The 18,069-nt window shown below is 42.5% G+C and overlaps 1 protein-coding gene across 2 annotated transcripts in view; it reads left to right on the plus strand.

Annotated features, from left to right (window-relative positions):
- rpa1 (replication protein A1) overlaps window positions 1-18,069 on the plus strand; it is a 97,664-nt gene that overhangs the window by 14,656 nt on the left and 64,939 nt on the right. For both annotated transcript variants that reach the window (XM_055657648.1, XM_055657649.1), the window contains 2 exons: window positions 3,161-3,233; window positions 11,523-11,631. In XM_055657648.1, coding sequence (XP_055513623.1) covers window positions 3,161-3,233; window positions 11,523-11,631 — 182 coding nt within the window. The remainder of the gene's footprint in view (window positions 1-3,160; window positions 3,234-11,522; window positions 11,632-18,069) is intronic.

Genomic DNA, 18,069 nt, shown 5'->3' on the forward strand with positions numbered 1-18,069 from the left:
GCAAACATCATCATGATTAACTTCCCCCACCCCCCCTCCCAAAAAGTAATCAAATTACGTAAGGGTTCTTCATGTTGGTATAAGATTGCCACCCCATGTGTTTCTACTTGAGTGGGTATTGGCCTGTTCTGTTTAATCTCTCATTGGATATATCTGAATGACCAGGAATCAATCATCTGTCGAGTCTTCATGGCATTTCCTTAGGTCGGCAGACCAGAGCACACTATTTTAGGTATGGCTCTATAAAATTTTAGCAAACCTCAGTGGTGGAATGCCCAGTTTGCTGTGGGATCCATCATGGGTTCATACCTGTGAAGAGACTTGGCTGCTTTGCCAGAAAACATAAGGGCTTCATACCTGTGAAGAGACTTGGCTGCTTTGCCAGAAAACACAAGGGCTTATTTGATGAGAATGACAGAGCCATCACAAGTGTCCTCCTCAATTGCTTTTTCTCGGTGATTGAACAGTTGGACCCCAAATCATTATAGATTCTGTCAGTCTAGAATAACAATGGATGTAATCTTCACCTTGAGCAGAAAAATTACAGCATCAGCCAGTGTATGTGGCTGATTTTGACCTCGTAAGCCTTTTGTTCCTTTCAAATTTGCTGCCCTCAGAAATCTGTCTTATGTCTTCCTAATGGGATACAAACTGATTTTAACCAAGGGGACCATCGTCGACCCGAGCATCAAAGACTGGTGTCAAGCAAGACTGCATGCATGCTCTATTTTCTCAATCACGCTGCAATGTTGTATCTTGCCTCCAATAACCTTGTCGCTACAGTGAAGCTAAGCTACAGGATTGATCGGAAACTGTTCAACTTCGACTGCAGAACCAAAAATCACTCGACCACAATTATCAAACTGTTGTATGCCAGACGATACTTGTGTGTGCCTCTGTTTGTTCATTGGCATTTAAGCATATTCAAGAATGATTTGTAGATGTTTATTACAAATTCTAAAGATTCTATGTTGATCTTTCCCACTCCCAATGAGATCACTGGAAAATGTGGATAATCTTTTATACTTTGGGAACCACCTCTCAAAGAAGGCAGAATTAATAATTTCCATATCACAAATCAAAATCTTGTAATCCATCAAGCTGCAGTGATCCCTGGCCATTGTAGGAGTTTTATGTTCCTTGTAGGGCACCGATGCAGAGTGTAGGAGTGACCTGTTTCTTTCTCATGGTCATAGAGTTATTGTGTGATATGGTGTGGAAACAGCCCCTTCGACCCAACTTGCTCACACCAGCCACCATGTCCTGGCTACACTTGTCCCACCTGCCTGCGCTTGGTCCATATCCCTCCAAACCTGTCCTATTCATAGGGGATATGTCCTATCTCCAGAGAGTAATCTTCCTTCCATAATGATCCAAAATTTCCTCTGAATGATAGGCTACTTGTTTTCTAAGGTCCTCTGCCCTGATCAGTGATGGCCTCCCGATTTATGAATCTCTTAGAAATGTTTTGACAATGTTTAAGAACCATTTAGACAGGTACACAGATAGGACAGGTTTAGAAGCATATGGGCCAAATGCAGGCAGGTGGGACATGTTTACCATTGTGGGCTGGTTGGGCCGAATGGCCTGTTTCCACTTTGTAGGACACAATGACTCTTAACTGGTGAAGTCATGTTTGGTGAAGCAGCTGATGGAATAATTTGGATATTTTGAAGCGTGCAAAATTCAAAAGTATTTAGCATATTAAATTGTGTTAACTACTGACATTTAAAAAAAAATAACATTTAAATCATGAAAAACTAAATTATATGATTCCAAACAGAAACATAAATTACCTTAAACATGCCTCTATCCTTTACTACTATTACTCTCTATTGAAATGAATGCTATTGCTAAACTTGCACTCGGTCAAATCGGGCACAGACTCTGATGCCATATTTTTCAGCAGAACTGTCAGGACCTTGTAAGACGTTCATGTTGCAAGAAGAGCAGAGTGCGTTTAACATTAACTGGCTCGTCAACTGAGAGACAGTTCGGGATGTCCACATTTGTGCTTTCTTGCATGTATCTTGGTGTTTTATTTAATGGATATATGGTGCATTATCATGCTGTATCTCTAAAACTAAAAAGTTGGGTAACCAAGCTGTCCCTGGCCCATATCCCTCCACCTTTCCTATCCATGATCCTGTCAAAGTGTCTTTGAAATGATCTAAGTGTACTCGCTTCTACGGTTTGCTCTGGCAGCTCCTTCCATGTATGCATCATCTTCTGTGTGGAAAAAGTAGCATCCTCTCAGGTTTGTTTTAAACCCTTCACCTACTTTAAACCTACAGTATGCCCTCTACGTTTAGACTCCCCTCCCCATAGTCTATTCAAAGGGGAGGAGGACCCCCCCCCCCCCCCCCCCCCCCCCCCCCCCACGCTTGGTTTATTCGCTAATTTGAGTACAATTCATAATCCAGCTACTTCGGTAGCCTTGAAGCATTTGTTCTCTCACTTCCATGCAATCCTATTTACAATTTGGTAAATGCAAACTCCATGATCCAGTTCAGTAAAAAAATATAATTAAAAAAAAACCAACTGAAAATATATTGTGTGTAACCTAATTAAGTATTACTAAAACTTAGTTTACAATGCAAAATATACGGAATCATTTGCTGGTTCACTAGTAGTGCAGTTGCCAGTCCTTTGTAAATTAAATTTGCATTTTAATACATTTAAAACGTATCCATAGGTGTCTTTGTTGCTCAAAAGAGGCAGCTTAATTTTTAAAACCGCTTCAAAGGCCTGCAAACAAACAGCAAACACAATTAGCAGGAATTCGCTATGGTGATTAATTCCGCCTGAGAGCTTGCCAAATTTATGGGTGGTGCTGTCTTCGAGCAAAACATACTTTAAACTAGCACAGAAGATTGTAGAAATTCAATTTGCACTTTAAAAATTTCAGCCTCATTATTGTAAATAAGGCTGAATTGCGACATATGTAATTTGTCCTTTTATTTGAGTGCAAGCACAAAATTGAGGTCCAGCACCTGTTGTGACTACAGAAATGAACTGCTGAAATTTTTAATGATCGCAGTCCATTTGGGTGACTCTACTGGAATAGGTTCCTTTCATCTGCTGGTGCATTTGTTATATATAGTTATTAATGGACAAAATTACCTTTGCGCTGTAAGTAAATTTATCCTGTTGTTTATAGAGTATTCGACGAATTACAAATGGGCCCCCAAGGTATCGCGTACTAATGAGTGATGGAATCCATACACTGTCATGTAAGTATTGAAGAAATAATTTATTTGCATTAGCTAAATAAAAATGATTTAATTGTTCATCCAATTTATGGAATTTTATGCAAGGTATTAGTATGCTAATTATGGATTATGGATATATTCCAATTTTAAACTGGAACTACTACAACCACTTGTCTGGTGCTCTTAACATAATGAGAAGTTATTTTGCAAATGCAGAGCAGGGATTAAGATAACTGATAGATTTGGGTTTTGAGAAGGCTTTAAATAATGGAAGGTATGTGCCAAGGTTATGTGAAATTATTTTCCCCTCCATAAAGTAGCACAGTGAAAGGTAATCTCACAAAGGAAATGGGAGAAAAGGAGAATGCATGCCTGAACCTGAAAGATAGACACAAAACCTAACCGAAGATAGACACAAAATGCTGGAGTAATTCAGTGGGACAGCCAGCATCTCTGGAGAGAAGGAACGGACATTTCGGAAAGATGTATCCTGACCCAAAACATCACCCATTCCTTCTCTCCAGAGATGCCGCCTGTCCTGCTGAGTTCCAGCATTTTGAGTCTATCTAAAAGAACAGAGGTTGAGGGATGGGAAGTGTATTATAAGAGGTTACTATATTTGTACAGATAATCACATTTTCCTGGGATTGGTATGATAACTTGGTTTTTGTGTAGGTTAAAATAACTTTGGGTCAGTTGGAATTTTAGGTATTTACTATTGTTCAGTAGAGTTTAAATAATTAATGAGGTATGGCAGGCTTTTCAGACCCATAGAATACCAGAAGCCTTTTCATATTTGGACAACTATTGGTGCAGGAAATGGTATCCGATGTTGTGGCGGTACATTCAAAAGGTGATGTTTTGCTCGTGGTACATTTCAGGAGATGTCACCTCACTACCATAGAGTGTCGGTGGAGCACGAATGAGCAACAGTCAGGGCGATTGAAGAGAACAGGAATTGAAACGAATAGGCAGGGAGTTCAGGAGACCCTAAAGTTAACTTGTTCTCTCACTAGTGTTCATTACTAACTGCTGATGGTAGATAGATTTACACCAGGGAGTACAAGTAGAGCCAGGTTCATGGCACAAATGGCTGCCTCAATTATACAGGGAGGGAGCGAGGAAGTGAGGAGAAAAGCCAAGAAAGGTGTTTCTGTGATTGCAGAGGTGATTAAGTGGAATACTCGCTTCCAAGTTTCAGCTAAGGATATCGGTGAGCAGTGGCAGAAAATTCTGGTCAGTGAGGTGGTGATCCAAATGAATGTGTTGTACAACATAGAATTGTCCTTTGGCCCACCATGTCCATACTGATCTTTTTACCCATCACACTAATACTGTTTGTCCTCATTACATTTATTACCTTCTACGCTTGGCCAATTCAAGTCGCTGTCTGAATATCTCTTAAAAATTGTTATTGCATTTGATTTTACCACCATCTCTGGCAGTGAGTTCCAGATGTCAATGTATGTGTGAAAATTTCTCTGAAATCCTTCTTAAAACTCGTTCCTCTCACCTTAAACCTATGCCCGGGTATTTTTGATACCTTTACCATATACAAACAAATTCTGACACTCTAGCCTATCTGTGCCTCTCATAATTCTGTATAGCTAGCTCTTAGGTTATTCTTCTACCTCCTTTGCTCCAGGGAAAATAAACCAGCAGGACACCTCCTCCTACTTATCCTTGGACCATGATTCCACAGACCATAATCCTCTCAAACCATTTCTGATTTTATCACTTCTGCTGTCTGCCCTCCAGAGCCTCTAGCCTTATCGTTTCCCAGCCACGCACATTTCGGTTTTATCTTCTCCCGAAAGTCCATAAACACAACTGCCATGGCAGATCCACTATTTCTGCCTGCTTCTATCCCACTTAAATCATTTCCATGTACTTCGGCTCCATCCTATCCCCTCTGGTCCAATCTCTCCTGAGCAATGTCCAAAATACCTCACACGCCCTTCGTCTCTTTAATGACTTCCGCTTTCCGAGCCCACATTCCCCCATCTTTACAATGAACGTTCAGTCGCCCTACATCTCCATCCCCTACCAGGAATGCTGTAAAGCCCTGCGTTTCTTTCTCGACTGCAGAACCAGCCAATTTCCCTCTACTAACACTCTACTCCGCCTAGTCCTCACTCTTAATAACTTCTCCTTTGACTCCTCCCACTTCCTCCAAATCAAATGTTTAGCTATGGGCATTCGCATGGGGCCCATGCCAGTTTATGCCTGCCGATTTGTAGGGTTCGTTGAACAATCCCTCTTCCAGGCGCACACTGGCCCATTCCCCAAATTCTATATGTTATATTGACAATTGCATCGGTGCTACCTCCTACACTCATGCAGAACTCGTGGACCATTAACATCACTACCAATTTCCATCCTGCACTCAAATTCACTTGGACCATCTCCGATACATCACTCCCCTTTCTTGATCTCACCGTCTCACGGGAGATAGACTATAGATTAACATCTATTATAAACCTACAGACTCACGCAACTATCTAAACTACACTTCTTCCCACCCTGCTTCCTGCAAAGACACTATCCCAAGTTCCTTTATCTCTGCTGCATCTGTACATAAGATGAGGTGTTCCATACCAGGACATCCGAGATGTCATTCTTAAGGGAACAGGGGTTCCCCTCTTCCATCATAGATGAGACCCTTGTTGTCTCCTCGGTGCTTTGCCCTTTGCTCACTCGCCCCCTAGTTGCAACAGGGACAGAGTCCCCCTAGTCCTTGCCTTTCACCCCATTAGCCATCGCATAGAACACACATTCCTCTGACATTTTCGCCACCTCCAACAGAATCCCACCACTGGTCACATCTTCCCGCGGAGACCGTTCCCTCCGCAACTCCCTAGTTAACTCGTCCCTTCCCACCCAAACCATCTCTCCCTCATACCCCTGTTGCAACACCTATACCTCCTATACCTCCTCCCTCGACTCTCTCCACTCGCTCCAGGGACCCCAACAGTCCTTTCCGGTTATGCAGAGGTTCAGTTGCAACTCCAACCTCATCTAGGGTATCCGTTGTTCAAGGTGTGAACTCTTAAACATCGGCGAGACTAAACGAAGACTGGGCGATTGTTTAGCTGAACACCTTCACTCGGTCCGCCTGGACCTACCCGATCTCCTGGTTGCCAAACACTTTAATTCCCCTTCCCATTCCCACACTGACCTTTCTGTCCTAGGTTGCCTCCATTGTCAGAGTGAGGCCAAACGTAAATTGGAGGAACAGCATCTTGTATTTCGCTTGGGCAGCTTACAACCCAGTGGTATAAATATTGATTTATCTAACTTCAAATAACCCTTGCATTCCCTCTCTCTCCATCCCTTCCCCACCCAAGTTATACCAGCTTCAAAGTCATCTTCTTAAGTCTCATTGTCTACTCGTTCTCAACATGACACGGCTAACAATGACCTGTTTCCTTTATCATAGTCACTTTGTTGCATATCTTTCATTTGTTCTATATCTCTCTACATCACCATCTATATCTCTCTTTTCCGTTTCACCTGACTCTTGGTCTGAAGAAGGGTGTTGTCCCCCCCGGAGGTGTTGTCTGACTCGCTGAGCTACTCCAGCTTTTTGTGTCATCTTCATCCTTTCTAATCTCTCCCCATCATTGAAGTCCTTCAATCCAGGCAGCATTCTGGCGAAATTCCTCTGCACCCTTTCTCATGCAATTACATCCTTCCATGGCATGGTGACCAGAACTGAATACAATAGTCCAAGTGTGGTCTAATGTTTTGTGAAAAAAGGTTAAACATTTGTGTCGAGGATTGTCAAAACTAAATAGCACCTCAATGAGAAATAATGTATTTTGACAAGACCCTACTTAAAAAAAAAAAAGAAGATTCTTTAAGATAGTTTTAGCTGTAAGTATTTGTGAGAAAGAAGCCTACTAAATAAAGTTGGTGAGCTACATGTTCAGTTGATCATGGAATTACAATGTCTTGATGGCGGAGGCCTGGCTGAGAATAGGCAGGAAGGGGTTCCAAACATTCCTGGATACAAAGATGGGAAAGATGGAATGTAACAAAAGAGGAGTGTGACAATATTGTAGAAACAAGGAATTGCAGATGCTGGTTTTCCCAGGAAAGATAAAATACTGAAGCAACTCAGTGGTGAGGCAGCATCCCTTGGGAATATGGATAGGTGATGATTCTAGTCTGGACTCCTTGATTTCATTGAATGTTGAAATGCAGAAGAGAATGTTCTGGAATGAACAAGGGCAGAAGCATATCTTTTTAGAGGTTAAGAAACAACAAAGGTGTGGGTACACTTTAGGAACTGTTGTATTGGCTGATAAGTAGTGTGAAGGATATTGAGGATTTAAATTGCAGGAAAATTATAGAGTAGAGATGATAAAAGCAATAGAGTAGTGAGAATGGGATTTGAACTATTAAGTAACTGAAATAGAATAATTTGAAGGACAAAGTAGGTTTGGAGTTTTTGCAATCTGTTTAGGAGAACTTTCCTGACTGGTACATTTCTGCAGGCACTTGTCATAGCAATGTTACAAAATTTTGAGATTTTAAAAATCAAGTCTGCAATTTATCCCATCAGATAAAGCATAACAATAAGTTTAATTTGACACCAAATTCACTTTCATATCTCAAGTATTAAAAATGTTATGGCCATTTTCATACTCGGAAATTAGCATCTTGTTCCCTATTGATTTTCAATGGACATTACAAAAAAGCTGTGATCTTGGATAGTCAACAGGCCATTTCTTAAGGAAAGATTAAGATTTTTAAATAGCCTAAGTGTCCAAAGATTATTCACAAATAATTCACAATATAACATGATTTTTATATCTAATTTACATTAATTTATAGGCCAAATGGAAGGAATTTAGTGTTCAATTGCTGTAAATAAATGCCCATTTAAATCGGCTTTCCAGTGGGTTTCTGTGAACGCGCTGGTTTAGAATGTTGACAGCGCGCTGGATTAGTGCCCTCAAATGCCGAGAAAAATACTGCGGGATATAAAAAGCCCAAAATGAACCACTCGCTATAGATAACTTGATATATAGGGTTATATATATGGCCCATTTAATGTAAAAATAAGGTACATACCTTTAATTGTTTGCTTTATAAAACCCTGGGGCTGCGAGATGTTGCGGAATCAGATAGTAATTTTAAAATTATCATAACTATATTATCGAGGCCTATAAAACTAATAATACCTTTTGCGACCGGGTCTTGCAGCGATTTTTCGTTAATGATTTACTAGGCTGAACATCTGCGATTAGTACAGCCTAGTAAAAATCGCGTTTTAAACCCGCCCCCTCCAAACAGCGCCAAAATCGCCGACATGGCTGAGGGCAGATTCCCAATGGCGATTCAGGTAGGTTTTGTAACATACCTACTTGTCATTGTTTGAGTTGGTTCTACTTAATGAAGTGGGTCAAGTGAAACAGGTTTTATGGAGGAAGTTCTTGAAAACAGTGCTTATTATACAAAGATTCAGTTATAGGATTCAGAAGGGAGGTGGTTAAATGTCTAAAAGTAAAGAATTTGCAGGGCTTTGGGGATAGATTTGGAAAATAGGACTGGGTAGATTACCCTTGCATGTAGTCCCTCTGTGCTGTAACTATACAGTAAGCTCTTGTAGATGTGGAAAGCAACAGTAGTGATGAGATGAAACTGTATCCCAGCTGTTAATATGGTATCTGATATAATTAAGGCTTTGGAAAGGCTGAATCCATTATAGCATTTCCTCCTACAGCCTCTGTGATCACCAGTAAATATATCCTGTTCTTTGCTGTCATCGGCTAAACAAGACAAATTGCAGTATTGTTCTACTTCACTGAGAATTCAACTTTTATCATTGTCTTCTGTCTCAAATTAGCTTCCACATATTAACCAACATTCTCTCTTGCACAGTCTTATCGACTATTGCTCTTTTTCTTCCTGTTTATACTTGGCCATTGGCTTTACATACAGTATCATCCTTGTGTTTAAGGTGGCTGACAGTGGAAAGAATTTTGAATTTTAATATAGTTGCAAAGAAGTCTGGGCCTTGGCGATGTGTTGGGGTTGGTGAGGGGAAGTACTACATGGGGGAGAGCAAATTACTGCATTTAGACAAGAGCTAGAGAGTAAATTGGGAGTAGCTGTTATTGGGCGTCAACTTCTGACTCAGTTGATGATAAAAGCTGTTCAGATGCGGCATGTTACAGTAAGGAAGAGAGACAAAGATGGCAAGGTACGGGAAGATGAGTGAGGTTGTAAATTTGCTAGGTGTCTCACATCTGTGGTAGGGCATCTAATGGGGAGGTTTCTTAGGAATAGGATTTACGCCTATTGGAAGATTGGGGACAGTCAATGGGGTTTTCTGTGGGGCAGTTCATGTTCCTTCCTACACATCATGTCCTACAAACTTGGTTTAATTTTTTTGGTTGATGATGAAGGTGATTGAAGATGGTAGGGCTGTGGATATTGTCTGCATAGATTTTAACGACATTTGACGTGGTCATGTTCGGCAGATCCAGAAGCAAAGATTTATGCATAGTTTGTTTTTTGTGCATTGCATGAGAGGATACGGTAGAACTTTATTCATTCCCGGGGGGAGATTGGTCTGCCAACAGTCATAACACACAACAAGGTTCACGAATACTTGATGTTAAAATTAAATTAAAAGTGGAAAAAAAAAGAAAATGACAAGCGACTGTTGGCTGGCTGCTGTGTGCACAGCGCCTTAACCGGAACGAACGAACAAACAAACAAACGCAGGCTTATCCCCTGGGCAGAAGATTCTAAAACTCCCACACTGGGTCCCCCTTTGTTCTCCTACCGTCCCTCACGGCATTCCCCCCACGCCGGGTCCTCCATTGTTCTTCACGGCAGTCCCCCCACGACGGGTCCCCATTGTCTTCGTCTCCGCCCGCCCCCTCCCCTCATGTTCATCAAGCATTGCTGGGGCTCCTGCTGCCACCGCGGTTGAATTCAACTTGACTTAATGATGCATGGAATCTATGGTGATTTGGTAGTTTGGGTTTAGAACTGGCTTACATACAGAAGACTCAGAAGTGGTGGAAGTTGTGCTGTTCTGACTGGAGATCTGTGATCTACAGTCTTCCGGTTAATTAAGTTGTTTGGTAAGTTTGCAGATAAGAACATTGACAGAATTGTGGACAATTAAACCTGTTAGAAGGATCCACCTGGAAAAAGATAGACACAAAAAGCTGGAGTAACTCAGTAGGTCAGACTGCATCTCTGGAGAAAACGAATAGGTGGCGTTTCAGGTCTCCCAGAGATGCTGTCTGACCCACTGAATTACTCCAGCCTTTTGTGTCTATCTTCGGTTTTAACCAACATCTGCAGTTCCTTCCCCCACCTGGAAAAAGATAATTTATAAATATGGGAGGAGAAATGGCAGATGGAGTCTACTCTGGGGAAGTGTGGGATGTTGTACTGAAATACAAGAGGAAAGTGTACAGTTAGTGGCAGGACCTTTTAAACAACATCAATGTAATAGATAGCATGATAAATAAGCCATATTACTTGTCAGATTAACACATCTAATTGTCTTAAACTGCACAATTGTATTATTTTATAGGCTTGCCATCATTGATTGTGATAGACACAAAATGCTGGAGTAACGCAATGGGACAGGCAGCATCTCTGGAGTGAAGGAAAGGGTGACGTTTCTGTGTCAAGACCATTCTACAGACGACTTGAAATGTCACCCATTCCTTCTCTCCAGAGATGCTGTCTGTCCCGCTGTGTCACCCCAGCATTTTGTGTCTATCTTCAGTTTAAACCAGCATCTGCAGTTCCTTCCTACACCATTGGTTGGGATGTGGAGTATAAGAATCAGAAGCCATTTTGCAGCTGTGTAAAACTTTGGTTTGGCCAAATTTGGAGTATTGTGTGTGGTTCTGGTCGCCCTGTTACAGGAAAGGATATTGAGGCTTTGGAAAGGATGCAGTGGACCATGATGTTGGCTGGATTATTGGTTGTAAGGAGAGGTTAGACACACTCAGATTGTCATCTCTGGAGCATCAGAGGCTGAGAAGAAATCCCATAGACCTGTATTTGAATTGCTAGACAATGCAACTGCCGGTGCAGAAAATGGTTTATGGCATGGCCAAAGTTTTCTGCCCAATTTTGTAACTGTACCATGGGAAACCCCTTTACTAATATAATTACAGATTTTAGAAAATTAATTCGCATTATTTGAATTTGAGTTGTCTGAGATATTCCATCTCATTTGAGATATCCCTCTATTGTGAGAATAACCTATACAGTATTACATTTTTAAACTTTGAAGTGGTAAATTCAATCCATTTTTTCTTGTTTTAGCTTTCCTCCTCGCAACTCAACTGAACTACATGGGAGATGAGGGCCTTATTGCAGTAAACTGCGTCTGCCAAATCAACCGATTCATCTGTAACACAATGAAGGATGGAAGGTAAGGAGCATAAATTAAGTCTAGTATTTATGAGCTATGAAATGCTAAAATGATAGAGGCTTTCGGTTTAAAAGGATCCTGCCAAGTGGGGAGGCGATAATTTGATGCTGAGTAGTAATACATTTCCAAGTGTCCAATTCAAAAGAAAATAAACAGAAAATCTGGCAAAGGCAAGTAGATGCAGTCAGAACAAAGTTTAAAGAAATTTAAATTTATGTAGCCCATTTCAAGTTCTCAATGTATCAGAGCACAACAGTAGCAGTCATGCATCTCAATCAGGCAGTGTGGTTCTAAGTTCAACTACAGGAATAAGCACAGAATCCGCCATCAATGTGATACTCCGGGAGTGGAACACCTAGGCTGTTCTGTACATGAGGCATTAAACATTGTTCGTGCCACTTGCTTTGGGTGGATTTAAAAGATCCAATTAGCACAATATGAATAAGAGCAAAATAGTTCTCTCTTGTATTCTGGCAATATTTACCCTTGCTCACAAAAACACATTTCTGGCTGAAAACCAGCTGTGCCTAAAGTGGCTGCAGCATTTCCCCACATCATAACTTTACACTTCGAGTACTTCATTGACTATAAAATGATCTGGGTGGTCTTGAGTGTTAGTTTCTTTTGTCAAAAACTGAAAGGAATGGAAAAATGTTTTAAAGTGCTCTTGAGTTCAAGCAAATATAATTGCCACTCATCAGCCTCCATGTGACTGTTATCCAGTTCTTATTGTGGTTGGGAAAATTCAGCTAAGAGCTGCAAATGTTACTTCCCGTTTAAGTGCCACGATATACAGTGCCATCCATAATGTTTGGGACAAAGACCCATCATTTAATTATTTGCCTCTGTACTCCACAATTTGAGACGTGTAAGTGAAAAAACCACATGTGGTTAAAGTGCATATTGTCAGATTTTAATAAAAGGTATTTTTATACATTTTGGTTTCACCATGTAGAAATTACAGCAGTGCTTACACATAGACCCCCCCCCATTTCAGGGTGCCATAATGTTTGGGACATAGTCATGTCATGTAAATGAAAGTAGTTATGTTTAGTATTTGGTTGCATATCCTTTGCATGCAATGACTGCTTGAAGTCTGCGATTCATGGACATCACCAGTTGCTGGGTCTCTTTTGTGATGCTCTGCCAGGCCTGTATTGCAGCCATCTTTAGCTTATGCTTGTTTTGGGGGAAAGTACCTTTCAGTTTTTTCTTCAGCATACCCAAGCCTTGCGCAATTGGGTTCAGATCGGTGGATTGACTTAGCCACTCAAGAATTGACCATTTTTCAGCTTAAAAAAACTCCTTTGTTGCATTAGCAGTAAGTTAATCTTTGTCTCATCTGTCCACAAAACCTTTTTCGAGAACTGGGGTTGCTCTTTTAAGTACTTCTTGGCAAACTGAAACATGGCCATCCTATTTTTGTGGCTAACCAGTGGTTTGTATCTTGCAGTGTAGCCTCTGCATTTCTGATCATGAAGTCTTCTGCAGATAATGGTCAGTGACAAAACCACACCCGACTCCTGAAGAGCGTTTCTGATCTGTCGGACAGGTGTTTATCGATGTTTCTTTATTATAGAGAGAATTCTTCTTTCATCAGCTGTGGATGTCTTCTTTGGCATGCCAGTCCCTTTGCAATTAGTAAGGTCAACAGTGTTCTCTTTCTTCTTAATGATGTTCCAAACAGTTAATTTTGGTAAGCCTAAGGTTTGGCTGATGTGTAAAAACTGGAGGAAAGACGAGGTGCTGAGAGCTCTCTTATACCTGCAATACGGAGGCAATTAAACACATCTGAGCAATTACAAACACCTGTGAATCTATGTGTCCCAAACATTATGGTGCCCTGAAATGGGGGGGACTATGTATAAACACAGCTGTAATTTCTGCATTCTGAAACCATAATGTATAAAAAAAAAACCTTTAATAAAATCTGACAATGTACACTTTAACCACATGTGATTTTCCAGGGCTCTCGCTTAACTTTTTTTCCCTGTTGCCAGCCGGGCAACCTTGGCAGCTTTTTAGGTTGCCAAATGACATTTTAGGTGGTCATTTAAGATGGCTTGCATGATGCGTGCTCGGACGAAGTGCGCAGTTACCAGTCGGAATTATGCATTCACATATTATTTCTGCTTCAAATAAAGTCACAAACTAACATATTCACCAATCAAGACATCATATATACCACAATGACATGCTGCAAAATTATAATACGGTACCTCAACTCTTTTTACACATTGCAATTAATGCAATTTTTATTATTTCTTTCCACTTCCAAACAAAAATATGGTTGGATTATTCAGTGTATGATCAACCTGTGTCAATAAATCCTGGACCTTGATAACATATATGCTTAACCATGCACACTACAAGCATGTTTTCTGTGAAGGAACGAACATTATCATGACATCGCCATAGCATGGGTCGTTATTGCTGTTGTTAAACTGAGTTCTTTCAATCTAAAGTCAACTTGACTCAAACACTTGTTGCTGTTAAAATCAATTCTTTATTCAGCTGAGACTAGTCTCTTGAACCTTCCAACACAGAGCTGATGCTCTGGGGCGGGTCCAGAGAGGAGTAACTTTGATACAAACTCATGGCATTTATATAGGTATTAGACATTTTAGATACAGAGGGTATGACAAGCTAGTAACCAATCATCTGAGTCCTTCTGGTGATTTACAACATCAGTCACATGATCCCCCTTACCTGGCCTCATTACAGCCTTTGTTTGCCTGTGCTTTATAACTGTTTTAGAATTATTTTATTTCAACACAGCAAAACCCCAGTAGGCTCTTATGAAAGACCATTCCTCAAAATACAAGATACGTGTATAACACAATGATCACACAAGTCATACACACTTTCTATATCATCCGGTGGGCGGCGCGACTCTGGTCAGCAGCGGCCTCTGCAGTCTGTCCGCGTTTTATTATTTTCTGTCTGTGTTTTTATGTAGTTTTTGTTATTTTTTTTGTTGGGGTGTGTGTGTGGGGGGGTGGGGTGGGGAAACTTTTTAAATCTCTCCCTGCACTGGAGACCCGACCTTTCCTCGTCGGGTATCCGTTGTCGTTGGGGCCGCAACGAGGAGCGGCCTCCAAAAGGAAGAGACCGGGGACTCTGGTGCTACGACTCACCGTCGCCGTCGCGGGGCTGGCCGAGTCCGGAGCGGGTGGAGCGGTGGAGGAGCGCTGCTGCTGCTGCTGCTGCTGCTGCTGCTGCTGCGGCCCGACCGGAGAATCGGAGGCTCCAACGGCAGGTCTGTGGACGGCGGCACCGGGAGCCCGCAGGTCCCTGGAGGGAGACCGCTTTTCAGGGCTCTCGCAACGGCGACTTCCCCCGCCCGAGTTGCGGGGTTGAAGAGCTCCTGGAGCGGGGCCTACATCACTGCCCCGCGCGGCTTGGAATGGCCGCGGGACTCTGCGACCGCACGCCGGGGGCTCTAACACCAAGACCCGGTGTGCGACCTCGCACCACCCGGCGTGGCTTTAATGGCCGCGGGACAATCGCCATCGCCAGCCGGGGGCTTTGACTTTGACATGGGGGGGGGGGGGGGGGGGGGGGGGGGGGGGGGGGGGGGGGGGGGGGGGGGGGGGGGGGGCAGTGCAGTGGAGAGATAAGTTTATTTGGCCTTCCATCACAACGATGTGATGGATGTTTATGTAAATTATGTTGTGTCTTGGGTCTATGTGTTTGTAATGTATGGCTGCAGAAACGGCATTTCGTTTGGACCTCAAGGGGTCCAAATGACAATTAAATGTATCTTGTATCTTGTATCAAGAGAAAATATATTTCTATAAATCTAAACAATTTCTAAAGTGTACCTTTCTATTAAGCCAATACATTTCATAGTTGGTGTTATTATAATTTTACACATTTTGAAATACCATTACCTATGTCTTTAAAACATTAATTATATACGTTTGCTGAATTACAGTTTCTAAGTTCAAAACTCACATTTCCATCTCCCATCCAAAGATACATGGGTCGTAAATCTGTCAATTTACTTAATATGAGTTTGGTGCCTTTCCTGTTATCGGGAAGTAGGATTTCCAATCTCATGTACCAGGCAGAACACAAGAGACTACATCTCAGACCATTACGTCAGAATTCCATCTGCTTCAACCTTCTATAAACTACTCCCTCAATCTAATTATTTCTCAAAGCAACTATTCTTTCATTTGCATCTTATTCCTTATCACACATTATAATTGTACACAGCCAAAGCTAACTGCAGTCTATCATCTCTCAGCCTTGAATTCTCTCAAACCTAGCAAAACAAGCCATAACTCTTCACCTTTATGTCACATTCAGAGCTCAAAAATGTGCCACAGAGACAGAGCAGATGGCCTAAGAAGAGGCCCCTTATTCAGCTTCTCATTCTTCAACACAAAGCCATATCAAATACAATTTCCTCCAGTGTTATAATTGCCCCAAACAATAACCTAAGCTAAGCAGGTTCTGGTTCAGGCCTCCATGTTTTGATTCATCTTTGCCTGTGTGTATGTGTCTGTTTGCACTTTATTTCAGTTCAGGAAAACTTTAAGCTTTTCTTTTGCAAATTACCTAGCTTATATAAAAGTCACTATCCAAGCGGTTCTATTTGTATAATATTTCCTCACTATTGGTACAGAAACACTTTCGCTTCCCACATAATTTATCCACAACAAAATATACAGGTTGCAAGGAATTTTCTAAAGGCATTTTATGATAATAGCTGACAAAACTGACTATACCCATCTGACATTACAGTAACTAACATGAGATGGCCAAAGGACATAAATGCAGCAAATGTTTGGTAATATATTTAAAGGTGTCAAGACACCACATTACCAGACATTCAGATTAGATGTATGTGGCAATGAAGATACCCAGTTTGTAAGCACCATTTAAAAAAAAAAAAAATTGTTGATAAACGCTTTTTCCATCAGTCCCACTTCAGTTAAAATTTCAACTGAAATATCCCGACCAAATTTGTGATGTATATGACTGACTGTAGAAGTAAAACCTGGATAAATGCAACGTATAGTTGTGAATGTTGCTCATTAAATAACTACAGTACTGATACTCCATATTAACAGCATTGATTTGCCATTAAAATGAATTCTGTAATAACGTGTCAGTGACAATTGAACACTGCGGTTTTAATGTTTCACGTGTTCAAAATTTAATTAAACCATCTTTATGGATTAAAACAAATAATAACATTCGGAATTAAAACATATTTGATTGCATTCCGTTATCAAACAGAGTCAATGTTAGCTCTGAAGACATTTCCAGCACAATAGGGTCGGGAGGGGGGGGGGGGGGGGGGTGTATGAAGCGGTGGGAATTGGATGGATTGAGGCGGGGGAATTAGTGGGTGTTGGTTGGAGTAGGTAAAATTATGAGGGGAGAGCGCGGGGGATGTCAGTGGGGTTGAATGGGGGGGATCTGTGCAGGATGGATGGGGTGAGCAGTGCAGGATGGATGGGAAGGGGGTTGGTACAGGATGAATTGGGGGACCAGTGGGATTGATGGGGAGTGGCAGGAGAATCAATGCGAGGTGGCTAGGAAGATCAATGCAGGATAAATAGATTGGGGGGGGGGGGAGTGGGGAGCACAGGAGATGTCAGTGAGGACTGAATAGAGACAGGAATGGGGATCAGTGCGTGATGAAGAGGAGGACTCTCATGATAAGGGGAGTGGAGGGGGGTGTATGTGAGAGGGAGAGAGAGAAAGGAAGGGGCAGAGGAGGTGGGAAGGAAGGCCAGCGCTCCTCGTACAACACATGTCAGGCACAGAAATCACAACCAAAATATGGAGGGGACCCCGGGCAGAATGTCTTGGCGGCCGCGCGCGCATGCGCACACTCACACACACGCGCGAGGCTTCGGAGGCTTCTGTGAACGGTAATTTCAGCTCAATCCAGCGCTAAATGCAGCTCAGCTGCCTGTCTCGCCTACAGCCCCGTCTCAATCCAGACATGGCTGCTGGTTAACCTGGCGGGACAGGCAGAGCTAAGCTGGGTTTTGCGCTGGCTGTGGGCCTGGGGGTGCCGCGCCCGTCTGACTCCCGACGCCTCTGGCCATCCCCGGGCATGTGGAGGCTCTCGGGTGGGGACGGGGATGGCCCAGCGATTGCAGCACCGGAGACCGGGATCGATCCTGGCTGCGGCGTAGGTCTGCCGAGAGTGTTTTGGTTCGTCTTCCTCCTCCAATCACCACCCCCCCCCCCCCCCCCCCCCCCCCCCCCCCCCACCTCCCTACCCCTACTCTACGTCCGCCTCTGACCGACACCTCCCTCCTCCAAGGGTCTGTTTTGAAAGAGCAGTTGGCGGAGTGGCAGCAGCAGCTGCCGCTAACACACGGGCGGGGCAGGGTGCGGGATGAGCCCGTCTTTAGCTCCGACCCTCCGTCACGCCACACTTAGCATCTTTCCCACAACCGTCGCCGACAC

Source organism: Leucoraja erinacea, chromosome 28 (assembly GCF_028641065.1).
Source record: "Leucoraja erinacea ecotype New England chromosome 28, Leri_hhj_1, whole genome shotgun sequence".
NCBI lineage: Eukaryota > Metazoa > Chordata > Chondrichthyes > Rajiformes > Rajidae > Leucoraja > Leucoraja erinaceus.